This window comes from Musa acuminata, chromosome BXJ2-8, assembly GCF_036884655.1.
Source record: "Musa acuminata AAA Group cultivar baxijiao chromosome BXJ2-8, Cavendish_Baxijiao_AAA, whole genome shotgun sequence".
In the NCBI taxonomy this organism is placed as follows: Eukaryota; Viridiplantae; Streptophyta; class Magnoliopsida; order Zingiberales; family Musaceae; genus Musa; species Musa acuminata.
The window spans coordinates 10,035,585-10,050,536 of record NC_088345.1 but is presented as its reverse complement, the minus strand read 5'-3'; the positions used below and the strand labels follow the sequence as shown (position 1 = coordinate 10,050,536).

The 14,952-nt window shown below is 44.2% G+C and overlaps 1 protein-coding gene across 1 annotated transcript; it reads right to left on the bottom strand.

Moving 5' to 3' along the window:
- Positions 1-329: 329 nt before the first annotated feature.
- LOC135620200 (thaumatin-like protein 1) lies at positions 330-6,831 on the bottom strand. The gene is made up of 2 exons (XM_065122930.1): positions 6,777-6,831; positions 330-922 (listed from the first exon to the last, which is right to left on the bottom strand). The coding sequence occupies exons 1-2, from the start codon at positions 6,829-6,831 to the stop codon at positions 330-332; spliced, it is 648 nt and encodes a 215-aa protein (XP_064979002.1).
- Positions 6,832-14,952: the final 8,121 nt, after the last annotated feature.

Sequence of the window (14,952 nt, the reverse complement as noted above, 5' to 3'; positions counted from 1 at the left end):
TTATTCTTATAGTGCCTTTTCTCTGGTTTGTCCTATAATTTTTATCACATAAATCTTGATGTCATATTTGATTTTAATTTTTATTTAATTCTATTGTTTGTTACGACATATTTATATTTGTTTGTATACAAAGTTTGTTCCTTTGTTTATCTCATCAGGCAACGTGTTGTATGCATTTTGTTCCCTAGTAACGAATGATCGATGTCCAAAGCAAAGAAAGATGGAAGTCAAATGACACTTGAATAGAACTTTGAAACTCTTCTTTTATTTATGCTCTATCGAGAGCCAAAGCGAGATAAGAAGAAGCTTGTGATAGATGTACGTTGGTTTCAAGGGCAGAAGGTGATATCGTAGTTAGCCCCCACACAGGTGAAGGTGCTGGTCCTATCATCATAAGCATAACTATATGCTTGAGGACATGCATTCTTGACGATCTGGGAGTAGTAGGAGGGCTTGCAAGTGTCCGGGCTACCGTACTGGCCCCTGCAGCAGTACTCGTCCGTGTTGAAGGCTAAGCATGCGCTCTTGCACCCCACCACGCCCCCGTCCGGCGCTGTTATCCGCAACTCCTGGGGGCACAGCGCGTTGACGTTCACCGGGCACGACGTGCTGTTGCAATTCGACCCCCCGCTGGGAACGACCAACACCGGCAAGCTGAAGCCGTCGACGCAGCTCACGTCGTAGAAATCCTTGCCTCCGTCGCCCTGCAGGGTGAACTCGATGAGCGTGGTCGGCGGCGCTCCTCCCGCCCCATTGCACGCCACCTGCCCAGTGCCGCAGTCCCCGGTGATGCACGAGAATTTGCCCGCCGAGTCAGTGGAACACGTTTGCCGAGCCCACAGCCGGCCTCCCCAGGCGGGTGGCGCATCCAGTGAAAAGGAGGCGCCATTGTCCAGCTGGAATCCGGTCTGGGAAAGAGCACCTTTGTCGGAATTGGCCAACGAGGCAGGCCAAACAGGAAATCTCTCTACTCTGTTGAGGGAAATCCTCTAACCCGTTGAGGAAACTTCTCCTTCTAACCTGTATATAAAGACGGAGGATATGTCAATAACATTCAACTTCTTCTTCTACAACTCATTTATCTCTTTATTTTAACATGGTATCAGAGCCAGCTCCTCTTGGCGACAGCAGCATCGCCATGTGTTAGCCAAGCGGCTACAGTAGCACGCTGCCTCAAGCGGAGTCATTGAAGAAGCACCAAGACACGGATTCAGAGCCGGTGCTAACCGGTCTTGCTTTTCTTCGCCGGCCTTGCTCCCTCTCCTATTTGCTGCCTACAGCAGACACTCTCCGTCGCCGTCACGCAAGGAGGAAAACATTCTCTCCTCAATAGCAGTGAACGGCGAACAACGGTGTCTTCCTCGCTTCCCGGCCAGTAGCAGTCGCAACTGCTGCACCTTCCTCTTCCTTCTTCTTCGCCGGAAGGACAACGTGGTCCTTCAGCCCCACGTTGGGCAGCACCAGAGAAGACATCAGCCGCCTCCTGCACTTCTCCGGCCAGTAGCAGTCGCAACTGCTGCATCTTCCTCTATCGCAGCAGCCGCCTCCTGCACTTCTCCGGCCAGTAGCTGTCGCAACTGCTGCATCTTCCTCTACCGCAGCAGCTTTCGTTGCCGTTTCCCTCTACACAACGGCGCCTCCTCAACGGCGGTGTCTTCCTCCTCAATAGCGACGAACGGCGAACGACGGTGTCTTTCTCGTGTCTTCCTCCTTCGCTGTCGCAGCCACTTCCCGGCCAGCAGCAGCCGCAACCGCTGCATCTTCCTTCCTCTATCGCAGCAGCTTTCATTGCCGCTTTTCTCTATACACCTAATTGCTACAGATTTCTCTCACTGCAGTTTCCTTGAGTACTGCTGCAGATTTTTGCGGTCATTTTCCGGCGAACCGCAGTCTTGAGTACCGCTGTAGTTTTCGCAGCCATCTTCCGGCGAACTGCAGCCTCTACAATCTGCTGCAGCAAGCAGCAATCCACAGCAGCGAACTGCAGTCTTGAGTACCGCTGCAGTTTTTGCAGCCATCTCCCGGCGAACTGCAGTCCCTACAATCTGCAGCAGCAAGCAGCAATCCACAGCAGCTGCCGGCAGCTTTTGGCACTGTTGTAGATTGCTCAATCTGCTACAGCAAGCAATCTATAGCAGCAGCCCCCTCCCTCAATCTCCACCTTGTGTGACCTGAGTATCACACAAGGTTCGCTGCCTTCTTCCAAAAAAAAAAAAAAAAAAAAAAAAAAAAAAAAAGAATAAGGAAAATGTCTTCGTTCACTTCTTCTGATGTTTCAGTTCCTGTAGGGACTCCCACTTCTTGTTCTTCTACAGGGCTTATCTCCATCAATGCTGCCACGCTAATCCCCTTTAAGTTATCAAAGGGTGGCAACTATGCGTCCTGGCGAGCTCAATTCTCTAATCTTTTATTTGGATATGATTTGTTAGGTTACGTTGATGGTTCTTTCAGTTGTCCTCCGGCCATGCTCAACATCCCCGGTGATCCTAATCCAGTACCCAATCCAGCTCACAAACTGTGACTACGTCAAGATCGTCTCATTCTCCAAGCCATTCAAGCTTCAGTTGCTGGATCCGTTGCTCCCTTGATATCTTCATGTGTGACAGCTGCCGATGCATGGTCTAAACTGCAAACCACCCTGGCAAATCATTCGCGTACTCGCAAGCTCAGTCTTCTATCCAAGCTTATGGAGACAAAACAAGAGGGAAGTACTATCTCTGATTATTTACAACTTATCAAGGTTATCATCGATGACTTGGCCTTGATAGGTCATTTCCTATGTGATGAAGAGGTTGTCATTCATACCCTCAATGGTCTCGACACCGACTACAAAGAATTGGCTGCTGCAATTCGGGTAAGCGACTCGCCAATCTCTTTTGAAGATCTCTATGATAAGTTGACTGACTACGAGATGTCTTTGAAGCGTGCGGACAAACTGCCTGGATCAACTGTCACAGCTCAAGTCAGTCACAAGTCTAAACGGAAGAACACTCGGTACTCACCGAACATCACCCAAGGTTTGGCTACTACGCCTCTTGATTCTGTGAGTTCCATGCAACACCCCTCCTATCCTCCTAGTCATCCCTTCTCGCAAAGTGGCGACTCCAGCCATCATCCGTCTTGGCGTCCTGCCCTACCGAGCCATTAGAGACGGGTCGTTTGCCAACTGTGTGACAAAGTCGGCCATTCCGCTAAAGTTTGCCGGTCTCGTCTCCGCCTCCCTACTCCGTCACACTGGCCACAGGCAAATCTCCTAACTACTCCGACACCTAGCCAGTCCAACTGGATTGTCGACTCTGGTGCCTCTCATCACATCACCGCTGATCTTCAGAATTTGTCTCTTCACAATCCCTATGGCGGCAATGAAGATATCATCATCGGTGATGGTAAAGGACTTTCTATAACTCATACTGGTTCCACAACGCTTAATTCTGACTCTAATACATTTACTCTCGATGATGTTTTATGCGCCCCTCGTATTAAACGCAACCTCATTTCTGTTTCTCAATTTTGCAAACATAACAATACTTCCATTGAATTCTTTCCTGATTCATTTCTTGTTAAGGATTTGAGCACGGGGGCATCATTGGTCCAAGGCCCGAATAAAGACAACATTTATGAATGGCCGTTAGCCTCTCGAATGACCCAGCCCACTGTTCATTCTTCTGTTGCGGCTCCAGTTGATGTGTGGCATCGTCGGCTTGGCCATCCCTCACCCTTTATTCAGCAGAAATTATTATCTTGTCACTCTCTTCCTCTTTTTAAGTCCCCTAATTCTATGATGCATTGTGATGCTTGTCTTAGTAATAAGAGTCATCGGCAGCCTTTTGGTTCATCTTCAATTTCCTCCTCTAAACCTTTTGAAATTATATATACTGATGTTTGGGGTCCTGCTCCAATCTTATCTTTTGATAAGTTTCGATTTTATGTTATTTTTGTAGATCACTTCTCCAAGTACACATGGATATATCCTCTTTCTCATAAATCTGACGTTTCTCGCGTTTTTTCCACTTTCCAGAAGTTGGTCGAAAACTATTTTCAGTCTACCATTAAAACAGTCTACTCTGATGGTGGCGGTGAATATCAAGCCCTGGCGTCTCATCTCTCAGCTTGTGGCATTCAACACCTCAAGTCTCCTCCACATACTCCTCAACTAGTTGGTTCTGCCGAACGCAAACATCGGCATATAGTAGAAACTGGACTCACACTTTTACATCAGGCTTCCATGCCTTCAACTTTCTGGACAGCAGCCTTTCAAACTGCTGTCTACCTAATTAATCGGATGCCTACACCAGTTCTACAACACCAGTCCCCCTTTGACACACTGTTCCACAAACCCCCTAACCTTCGTAAACTCCGCGTGTTCGGTTGTTTATGTTATCCTTGGTTACGTCCCTATGCCTCTCATAAGTTAACATCCCGATCTTCTCCTTGCGTCTTTATTGGTTACTCACTTGACCATAATGCTTTCCGCTGCTATAATCTCCACACTCACAAAATCTTTGTATCACGTCACGTTATCTTTGTTGAGTCTAACTTTCCTTTCCAAACCCTTCCATATCCTGCCATACGGACCACTTCACTATCTCACTGGAGTATACCTTCGGATCAATCGGACGAGCCTCCCATGTCTTCATCTACTTCCTCCCCTCCTGATCCGCACTATATCACTCCAGTTCAACACTTGCCCGTTTCCTCTGTTCCTACTCCACTCCACTCTTCTCCAATTGATGGGGCAATATGTTCCGAAACACAACCATCCTCTTTACCTCCTTCTCGCCCAAGTGCCCCTGACGTGTCTCCACTTGACCCGGCTTGTGCCACTGATCCTCACCCAACATTACCTCCTAATCCTGTCATCTCCAATCATCCTATGACCACTCGCTCTAAGCATGGTATTTTTAAACCTCGTCAAGTACTTAACCTACAAGCTGTCATGAATTCCTCATCCCCCAACATTGAACCCACCACCTTCACTCAAGCCCAAAAATCTCCGCATTGGCGTATTGCCATGAGCGAGGAATATAATGCCCTCCTCCATAATTCAACATGGGATCTAATTCCTTTTCATCCTTCACAAAACATCATCGGGTGTAAGTGGGTCTTTAGAATTAAGCGGAACCCAGATGGCTCAGTTGCTCGATATAAGGCACGCCTGGTCGCCAAAGGGTTCCATCAACGACCTGGAGTTGATTTCACTGAGACGTTTAGTCCTGTTGTTAAACCCACTACAATCCGGCTTATCTTGAGTCTGGCTACCACTAAAGGCTGGCAATTACGACAATTGGATGTTAATAATGCCTTCCTATAGGGATCTCTATCTGAAGATGTTTTTATGCAACAACCCCCCGGTTTTACTCATCCTCAGTATCCACAGCATGTTTGCAAACTTCGGAAAGCCATTTATGGACTTCGTCAGGCTCCGAGAGCTTGGTACACTCAACTTAGCTCATTTTTGACTTCTGTCGGCTTTCTTAACTCCAAATCTGATGCTTCGTTGTTTCTGCGACATCATCATGGAAACACAATGTATATTCTGGTATATGTGGATGATATTATTGTCACAGGCAATAATCCCGCCAGCATCCAAGCGTTCGTCAGACAGCTGGCAGCTCGATTCTCGCTTAAGGATCTCGGACCCTTGAGCTACTTTTTGGGCGTCGAAGCTACCTTCACATCTTCCGGTCTCCTTTTATCACAACGCAAGTACATTCAAGATTTGTTATTAAAGACAAACATGCAGGATGCAAATGCAGTTACAACCCCCATCTCTACTAGCGGTTCTCTCAAATTATCAGATGGAAGTCCTGCTACGGAACCCACTCAATACCGCCAAGTTGTTGGCTCTTTACAATACTTAGCTCTCACGCGTCCAGACATCTCATTTGCTGTGAACAAATTATCACAGTTTATGCAGCAACCATCTACTCTACACTGGTCTGCGGTCAAGAGACTTCTACGATATCTTAAAGGGACTCTAAATCATGGACTCTTTTTTCGTAAACACTCTCCACTTCGTCTTCATGCATTTGCCGATGCTGATTGGGCGGGCAACCTTGATGATAGAACATCCACATCGGGGTATATTATCTTCCTTGGTGCTCATCCAATCAGTTGGAGTTCTAAGAAGCAAAAGACAGTCGCCCGGTCTACAACTGAAGCTGAATACCGTGCCATTGCCGCTACCACTGCAGAACTCAATTGGATCACGAATCTTCTCCAGGAACTCAACATCGGTTCCACTCCTACAATATATTGTGATAATATTGGAGCTACCTATCTGTGCGCTAATCCGGTATTCCACTCCCGCATGAAACATATTGCTATTGACTTCCACTTTGTACGTGATCAAGTTGTCCGCCGTCAACTCCGTGTTTCTCATGTTCATACAGCTGATCAATTGGCCGACTCACTTACGAAGCCTATAGCTCGTAAGTTGTTTGCATTACATCAGTCCAAGATTGGCCTCCTTGATAGGAGCACCATCTTGCGGGGGCATGATAAGTAGATGAGATTTCCCTAACTGTTGAGGAAATCTCTCTACTCTGTTGAGGGAAATCCTCTAACCCGTTGAGGAAACTTCTCCTTCTAACCTGTATATAAAGACGGAGGATATGTCAATAACATTCAACTTCTTCTTCTACAACTCATTTATCTCTTTATTTTAACAAAAGGTGGCGGAGTGTGCGCCTAAAGAAGCATCAACAAGTGTCATGCATGAACGAATGACATAACAACGTCGAGGGAAGGCATACATAGAACCAATGATCACGGACCTGAGATCAGGATGGCGACGAAGAAGGCGAGAGAGACGAGTCGTGGTTGCGCCATAGACGAAGGCTGCGAAGAATTGAGAGGAGTTGGGATGAGATGAAATGTCGAAGTCAGGGATGATTTATAGCGGAGCCAACGTTGTGCGCATGGATTGTTATTATTCATGATGTCTAAGTTAGGTCCGCCAAATATTGGATTGGATTGCCATCCAAAATGGGAAGGTGGATAATATGGTTTCTATTTATTCTAACATCCCCAAAAAAAATCTATGTTATAATAGAAATGCATTAATCGCATTAATCGCAATGCATTGATCGCAATGGGAAGGTGGATAATATGGTTTGATAGATACATCATATATAATAGAAATGCATTAATCGCATAGTCGGAATATTCTTTTTTATCATGAGTGAATGCATAGTACACAAGGAGGGGCACCTTGGTCACTCAATCACTTTGGACACTTTTTTTCTAGATGCGCAAGAGTTTTGCTTTCGACTTGGTCGATTGCACTAGGTGCTTCAGATGTTTTTCTTCTAGATAGATTTAGACGAACGCAACGTGCCTTTGTTGACCTGCTAAGATTTGGCAAATCTTACGAAACTTGTAGTGTTGATGTGAGCAACAAATTATTATCATCTTGTGTTAAGACTCTCTTTGTTGTACCTTCGATTAACCCTTCTCGACTTGAGTCGTATTATCGTCTTATCGATTTGAGCATGTCATGTGCATGACTTCACTAAGTCAAGTGATCATCTTGATTATGGTCATGAGGGACTTTGAGGTGCAGAGCAGTCAGAGAAAGTTTCGAAGATCCAACTTGAAGACACAATCATCTTGAAGTTATTTTAAAGGCACATCCAACATAACATTATGGTCAACTTGTTGACGACCATCTCGAGGACATGACTAACTTATTAAAAAAGTTTTAGCTTCAATACATTAATATGTCCCTCTCCTATTTATACAGATTAAGAGAGAGGATACCAATCTTGGATTGATGTAAAGTAAATAGTTTACGAGCCAAAGACTTCGTGAGTAAGACAAGAACAGATCGTTGTTGTTGTTGTTACTGTCACTGCAGCTGCGATGACGACAGCTGCAACAGAGGAGAAAGCTGCATCAATGCTATAGCAGAGGAAGAAGCTGTAGCAAAGGAGGAAGTTACAACGATATTGCAACGATGGTATAGCAGAGGAGGAAGCTACAGTAGAAAAGAAAGCTGCAATAGAGGTGCAGTAGAGGAGGAAGCTATAGCGATGCTATAATAGAGAAAAAAGCTACAACAGAGAAGGAAAGGTGGGGCAGTATTGGTGAGCGTAACACTAGAGACGCCACAGCAAAAAGGAACGGACATTGGCGTAGAGTGGCAATGGAGAAAACAGTTGCCGTTCACCGAGGAGGAAAGATTTGTCATATCGACGGCCTAACAACGGAAAAGCAGTAGTAGAAAGCCTTTTCTTTTGCCGCCGGAGGTGGAGAAGTAATAGTGATGAGTCGGTACCATGATAGAAATGAAATAGAAAGAAAAAGCTTTATTAAAGAAGCCTTATTGAAGTAGTTTTAGCTTAAATACAATGAAAATAATAAAAGATAAGAATAATTATTGAAGAAGTTTTAACTTGAATACATTAACATGCCCCTCTCCTATTTATAAAGAGGGAACGGATTTTTCTTAACAGAATAGAGGATTTCCCTCAATAGAGTAAAGAGATTTCCTCGTATAGTTGACGGTGATTGTTTTGAGAGTAGCTCTGAGAATACAATTGTCGTGAAGGATATGCAATCATTTTGACTATATGGTCGACTTAAGAAAGTGATGATATATCATTATTTTCAAACTTGTGATGATGATGATGCCAAGAGATTGGGTTGTCGTCAACTTAGACGAACAAAGGTGTGAATGTCATTTGATTTTGTAATGAGATATAGCTAATACTATATGTCATCCCCTAAACGACTCGCTTCAGACAATGACAGAGCTAAACTCATGAAAATTGTTGATCTCTACATTATTTATTAGTGTTTTTTTTCTTTTTTCTGACGAGAGGGATTTGGTTATTTATAGGTATGAGAACATCATCTTATCATGATTTAACTCTTATTTGAAAATACTCAATAGGCTTCTACAATGCAATGCTACCCATCTCGCCTAAAGCTAACGATGCATTCATGCAATCCACCACCCTCCTGTCTTGTAAGAAAGACAACAGTTAACTCCTTTGGGCACAATCAATCGTGTTCACGCCGATCGACATCCTGCTGAATTCTAACGAAATCTACAAGATTATAGATAACCCTCGATGTGGCTCAGATCATAGATAACCCTTTCCTTGTGGCTCCATAGGTTTAGTTAAATGATCATGGTGTTTGCCAACTGCCGAAGTCACCGTAGAGATGGTGTCACGTCATTGGTCTTTTACTTATGTTGGGTTTTATATATATTGATTTTATTCTTTCGATCGAGGCATTCAACGACATGAGACCGCCAAATTGGATCTATAATTTAGTCGGAGAAAACATCTGTGTTAATGGTGGCGAGCGCAACTGATCATACATCATCGAGGCAAAGCATCACGTTATTATATGGAAAGACATATGTATATTATATATCAATGAAATATATGAACGTAGGAATGTTAGAAAGATGGTGTAGAAGCAAAGAATGATTGATTATCCTTGCAAAATGGTACGTACCTAATGATATACTGGAAGTTGAAAATGGTGGGAATGGTCGGATCAAGTCAGGTCATCATGTGTAATAGATGGTGATGAGAGATATGATGTCCGAATTAACCCGATTTGATTCAAACCCAAGTACATAAAAAGTCCTCTAACGTGACTGATGGAGCTTGGAGGCTCGCTTGATGCTTTATTTGTATGAAGACCAAAATTGGATGGGTTTCACAACATGGCCTCTTTCATACATAAGTTAATTTATAAATAAAAAATAAAAATAATAATTTGTATTAGGCTAATGTTCACGTGGCTCAATTGTTAACTAGGGCATTGTCCTTCTCGTGTTGACTATATTGTTATATGTCGAGCCATGATTAGATAAGTATTTTTTTCTATTATTTGTCTCTCCCAAAGACTTACTTTGAAAGTTCTCTCGAAGAGGTTTGGAAGTGTGGCCATATGTTGGCTCAACATATGGGTAACTAGTGTATCAAGTGACCACTATTGATGCTTGACCTGAAGAGAATGCATCGAGCAACCTTCGATGCTTTACCTGAGAATGACACATCAGACAACTTTTGAAGCTTTGCCTGAAAAAGGCACATCAAGCAACCTCTTATGTCTTGCTAGAGAAGGATACATCAAGCATATTTTGGTGCTTAGACTAAGAAGAGCATATCAAGAATATTTTAATGCTTAGCTCAAGAATAATATATCGGGTGCATTTGGATACTTAGCTCGAGAAGAATAGATCAAACACATTTGAATGCTTAGCCCAAGGAGGGTACATCAGGTTCACTTTGATGCTTAGCCTCAAAAGAATGTACCGGGCAATAGAGGAGACGATATCACCAAAACCACTTTGATAAGTTATATTGAGTAGGCAAGAGATGACACTACTCGAACTATTAGTACTATTAAGAAACTTATGTTGGGAGGTAGAGTATCTTGGTTGATTAGTCTATCTATTCGCTTCGGATGATGAAGGGTGGATGTGCCTTATTGGTTGATCACTATCTTTTAGTACTTGAGTTTAAAAGTTTCTAGTGTAACTCTATTCAAGTTTCTATTGAATCTCGTATTTTGATGATGAAACTACTTGATATATGTTTATGATTTAATCTGCGTTTTGAGTGACGCATGATGCTTCGATCAGGATGAGACAATTAAAGCAGGAAAATCATGTTGTGCCGGAGGAACATGTCAGAAGATTGGACATCGGGCCGGTGGATCGGTCGACGTATCAACAGAAGGCTTTGGGCCGTGGACTCGGGCATCGGGCCAAGAAGAGCGGGTATTGTGCCAAGGATATCGAAGTTGCGGAGTCAACTGGCCGATTGGGCAATAGGCTACAGGAAAGGACGATGCACCGAAGAATCGGACGAAGCGTCGAGGGACCAATAACATGCCGGACAACTTGGTTAATTGCTTAGGATTAATTGTCTCGATCGAAGTTTTTATTTTGAGTGTACAGGATTAACTACGATGGAAGAAAGACATGCAGCAGGAGTTGCGCCGGAGTCAAGACAATGATCATGTTGGGAGTTCGAGAGTTCTACGGAAGTTCGGACGGTCGTCGGAGGTTCTGCGGGAACAAATCCGAGAAGTCCAGGAGCTTGCCAAAGAAGCTCGTCGGAACTTGCCAAGTGGATCGTCGCAAGTCCAGGAGTTTGCCGGAAGTCCGCAGGAGGATCACCGAGGGTTCGTCGGATGATCGACGGAAGTTCGCCGGAAACTCGCCGGAAGAAGCGATTGACGCACCGGAGCAAGCTGCAGAATATGTCTTAGGAAATAATCGTAGTTAGCACATTAATTAAGTTAGAAATGGGAGGTGATCCCATTAGCTTAATCTTGGGGCAATTGGGCCCCTGAAAGAATCAAATTGGGCCAAATGGATTAACCCATTCGGACCCTGATTGCTGTGGAGGTGCAACCGCCCAAGCCAGGAGGTTGCACCGCCCAGGCTATGTCTCCCAGCGAGACTGGGCGGTGCAACCACCCCAACCAAGAGGTGGCACCGCCCCGAGCTCAGTCTCCGAGCGAGACTGGGCGGTGCAACCTCTTCTGTCAAGAGGTAGCTCTGCCAGAGCTCAAGTTTCGAGCTTTGCCAGGCGGTGCAACCTCCCTAGTCAGGCGGTGCAACCTCCCCAGTCAGGCGGTGCAACCGCCTGAGCTCGGTCTTCGAGCTCTGGCAGAGAGGTGCAACCGCCCCTGACAGAGGTGGCACCGCCCAGAGGCTCAGTCTTCGAGCTCTGCCAGGCGGTGCAACCGCCCCAGTCAGGAGGTGCAACCGCCTGATCCCAGAATTCCGGGAATTGACATATTTGAGCTCCAAATTTGAACTGGGTTGGGGCCTAAAAATACCCCACCCATTCAGCACTGAAAGCACAGAACACACACTCGAAATCTTGCTGTCTTTCTGTGGTTCTTAGAGCTCAAAACTACTAGTTCTCCTCTTTCTGTTCTTCAAAGTTTGAGTTGTAAAGAGAGGAGAGAAAACTTCTGTAAGGGTTGTCTCCTAAGCCCGTCAAAAGGAGTGAATATGTAAGAGGGTGGTTGGCCTTCGCCTATTGAAGGAAGGCCTCTAGTTGACGTCGGTGACCTCGTCGGTAGAGGAAGCCAAAAGTGGAGTAGGTCAAGATTGACCGAACCACTCTAAATCTCGGTTTGCATTTCCTTTGAGCATTTTACCTTCACTACAAACTTCTCAATAGCTTACTGCCCTCTGCGATTTTACGAACGAGTTTCAAGGTTCAGACGTAAATCTGCGTTTAGACGTAAATATGCATTTAGACGTAAATCTGCTTTTTCGTATGATCATCATATTGCAGATTGCGTTTACGCTTTGAGCTTTACCATAACTGCACACTGCCTTTATACTCCTGCTTAAACTATGTCTTATCTAATCAAGTGATTTACGAATCAACATTTAAACGTAAATCAGTTTCTTCATATGAACGTCGGATTTCAGTTTGCGCTGATATTTTGGTTTTCATCATAGCTAGAAACTACCTGTATAGATTGACTTTAACCTGCTTATATGATTTTTTTCTTTAAATTTTAAATTTTATGAAAACAAAAGGGGATTAATCTAATTTACGTATGACCGACGAATGGACCGAGACAAACCCAAATAAGCCGACAGTCTGCAATGCTTGACTCAACCAGGTGTAGACTTGACACAAGCCCAAGACTCGGCCTGGCTTGGTCAGCTCATGTGTGTCATCGATTGGACGCAGGTTCGGTGCATGATCGACACTTGTTCGACTCGAGCTCAACGCGGGATTGACACGGGTGTAGTGGCAGTACGGGCTCGGCTCAGTCCAATGGACCAGAGCTGAGTTGACAACACAACCCAGTCAAGTGCGGCCTACCGACTACGACTCGTCGGAAGCCAACATGACGTAGCACGCAACCAACATACTCACCCAAACTAAGTGCAGTTCACATGCATCATGTGTTGTTGGTGCGTCAGATCAAAGCTTAATCGCGTGTCTACACACAGGTTGAGCCCAAATCCGAGTCCACAAAACCCTTTGCAGCTTTGGTTTCATCATAGATTTGGACTAGAGTTGGCCGATGGCATCTGTGGGTATTGTTTGAGTCGACCCAAGATTTCGATGTTCCTATTTCGATGTATTCGACATAGGTTGGTCCATTTGTTTTGACTTGTTTTATGAGTTTGGCCCTAATTGATTCCTAAATTAGATCCAAACTGAACCAATTTAGTTGATTTTGATCGGTTTAGAGTGCTTCTGAATTGATCTAGACCAATTTAAACTCATTTGACCCATATTAGACCTAATCAATTCTTCTAAGTTAGACGAAGTTACGATAGATTCAAAACTAATCTTATGAGGATTATTAGTTGGTTAAATTAAATTTATTTGAATTAAGCTCGATTTGAATCGGTTGGACCAATTCAACTATGATTTAGGTCAATCAAGAGTTAATTGAGGTATGATTCTTGATGTCGATAGATCATTTATAAGTTTTGAGGTGTCAAGATTGATTTATAAGTTTGATCATGATTTCTTGATAGATGAATGATCTACTCCGATCTTCATTAATCATGCCTCATATGGTAAGAACTTTAGGGCCATCACATTGGTGGATAATAATCATCGGATCCAATCTCAATCCTTTTATTATGATTTTTTTAATGAATATATGTAATGACACCAACTGAAAACTAATATAAGATGCTCTACTGTCACGGACTTAGCTAGTTTTGCCTAAGTCGTTCGGCACCCTTATGTGTCCGTCCGCAAGGGTCAGCCTCCCCGAAGCCTCCCATGGTCCCTTAGGACCCACAAAAGAGAGAACATGATAGAGAAAACACCCCACTCGGGATCCACAAGCAAACATCTCCGAAAAACACTTCATAAACAATGCAAATTACAAACAGACTTTACAAGCTCTGAACAGTTGCACAACAAAGGGTAAAATGGTCCATTACAGATTGAAAATCTCTCACACGTGTCCACATGACACTACCTTTATTTACAAGCCTAAAGCGGCCACCAACCCAACTAAAATGGGACTATTAAACCTTCGGGCGTCCCTCTACATGCTGTTCAAAGTATGAACATACCAAAAGACACGGACATACATAAACATTACATCAAATATCCTGTTTAGAAGTTTGTCCGTGACATTCTCCCCCACTTCTTCCTTCAACATCCTCGTTGAAGCCTTTGCCGACACTGCAACTCCTCGCCTTTGCTGAGTCTTCAATCTTCTGCTCCAACTACAATGCACCTCTTGGCTCCCAACTGCTCTCCATTGCTGTTTGTGAGTAGTCGAACCTTTGATCTGCCATGCTACTTCAACTCACCAATGACTCTAACTCTGGTGTGGGGTGGCTGAGTTGTGTTGATCCTTATTGATTCCTGCGGATCCTCCAAATGAAGAAAAAGACCATCCTTACTGTACTAGTCTCTCAAATGCCTCATGCTGCTTGAATTGGGTAGATGCTTGTTGGAGCTTTAACGAGCATCGTCTCGCAAACTTTTGAAGTTTTGGGTCCTTCCTCCACAAAATTTGCTCATTGACTCTTCTTTCACTTAGTTGTCACATCCAAGTAGGTTCACATCACTTCCACTTTCGATTGGTATTTCGTTGGAAAATGAAGCGGACAATCTACTCTCAGTAACACTGATCACTATTGGTGAGGATTTGACAACTATTGTCTTCCATTATCTTCGAATGGTCTTTAACTTATGCAGAGCTCCTCTGCTGGATAGATAGGAGAATTAGGGTACTCGGTTTCACCCACTCTTTTAAGGGTTGAGAAGGCAAAGGTTACTTGACTTCACCCGCCTCCTCGAGGTTGTACTCCATGTATCGAGCTGGTTACTAGCCTTCGCCTGCTCTTTGCTCACACTTCTGAAGCACTTGAAGTGTTTGCACTCATTGCGTTGAGTTAGCTACTGTGATTCACCTTCTCAATGCTATCGAACTTTTGGAATGCAGGAAGTTTTCACCCCAACTTGGAGT

Excerpts from the sequence above, each read along its gene's own strand:
- LOC135620200 (XM_065122930.1), bottom strand. The coding sequence starts at position 6,831 with ATGGCGCAACCACGACTCGTCTCTCTCGCCTTCTTCGTCGCCATCCTG. Across the intron at positions 923-6,776 it reads CGTCGCCATCCTGATCTCAG|GTGCTCTTTCCCAGACCGGA; the intron begins GTCCGTGATCAT and ends ATTCCGACAAAG.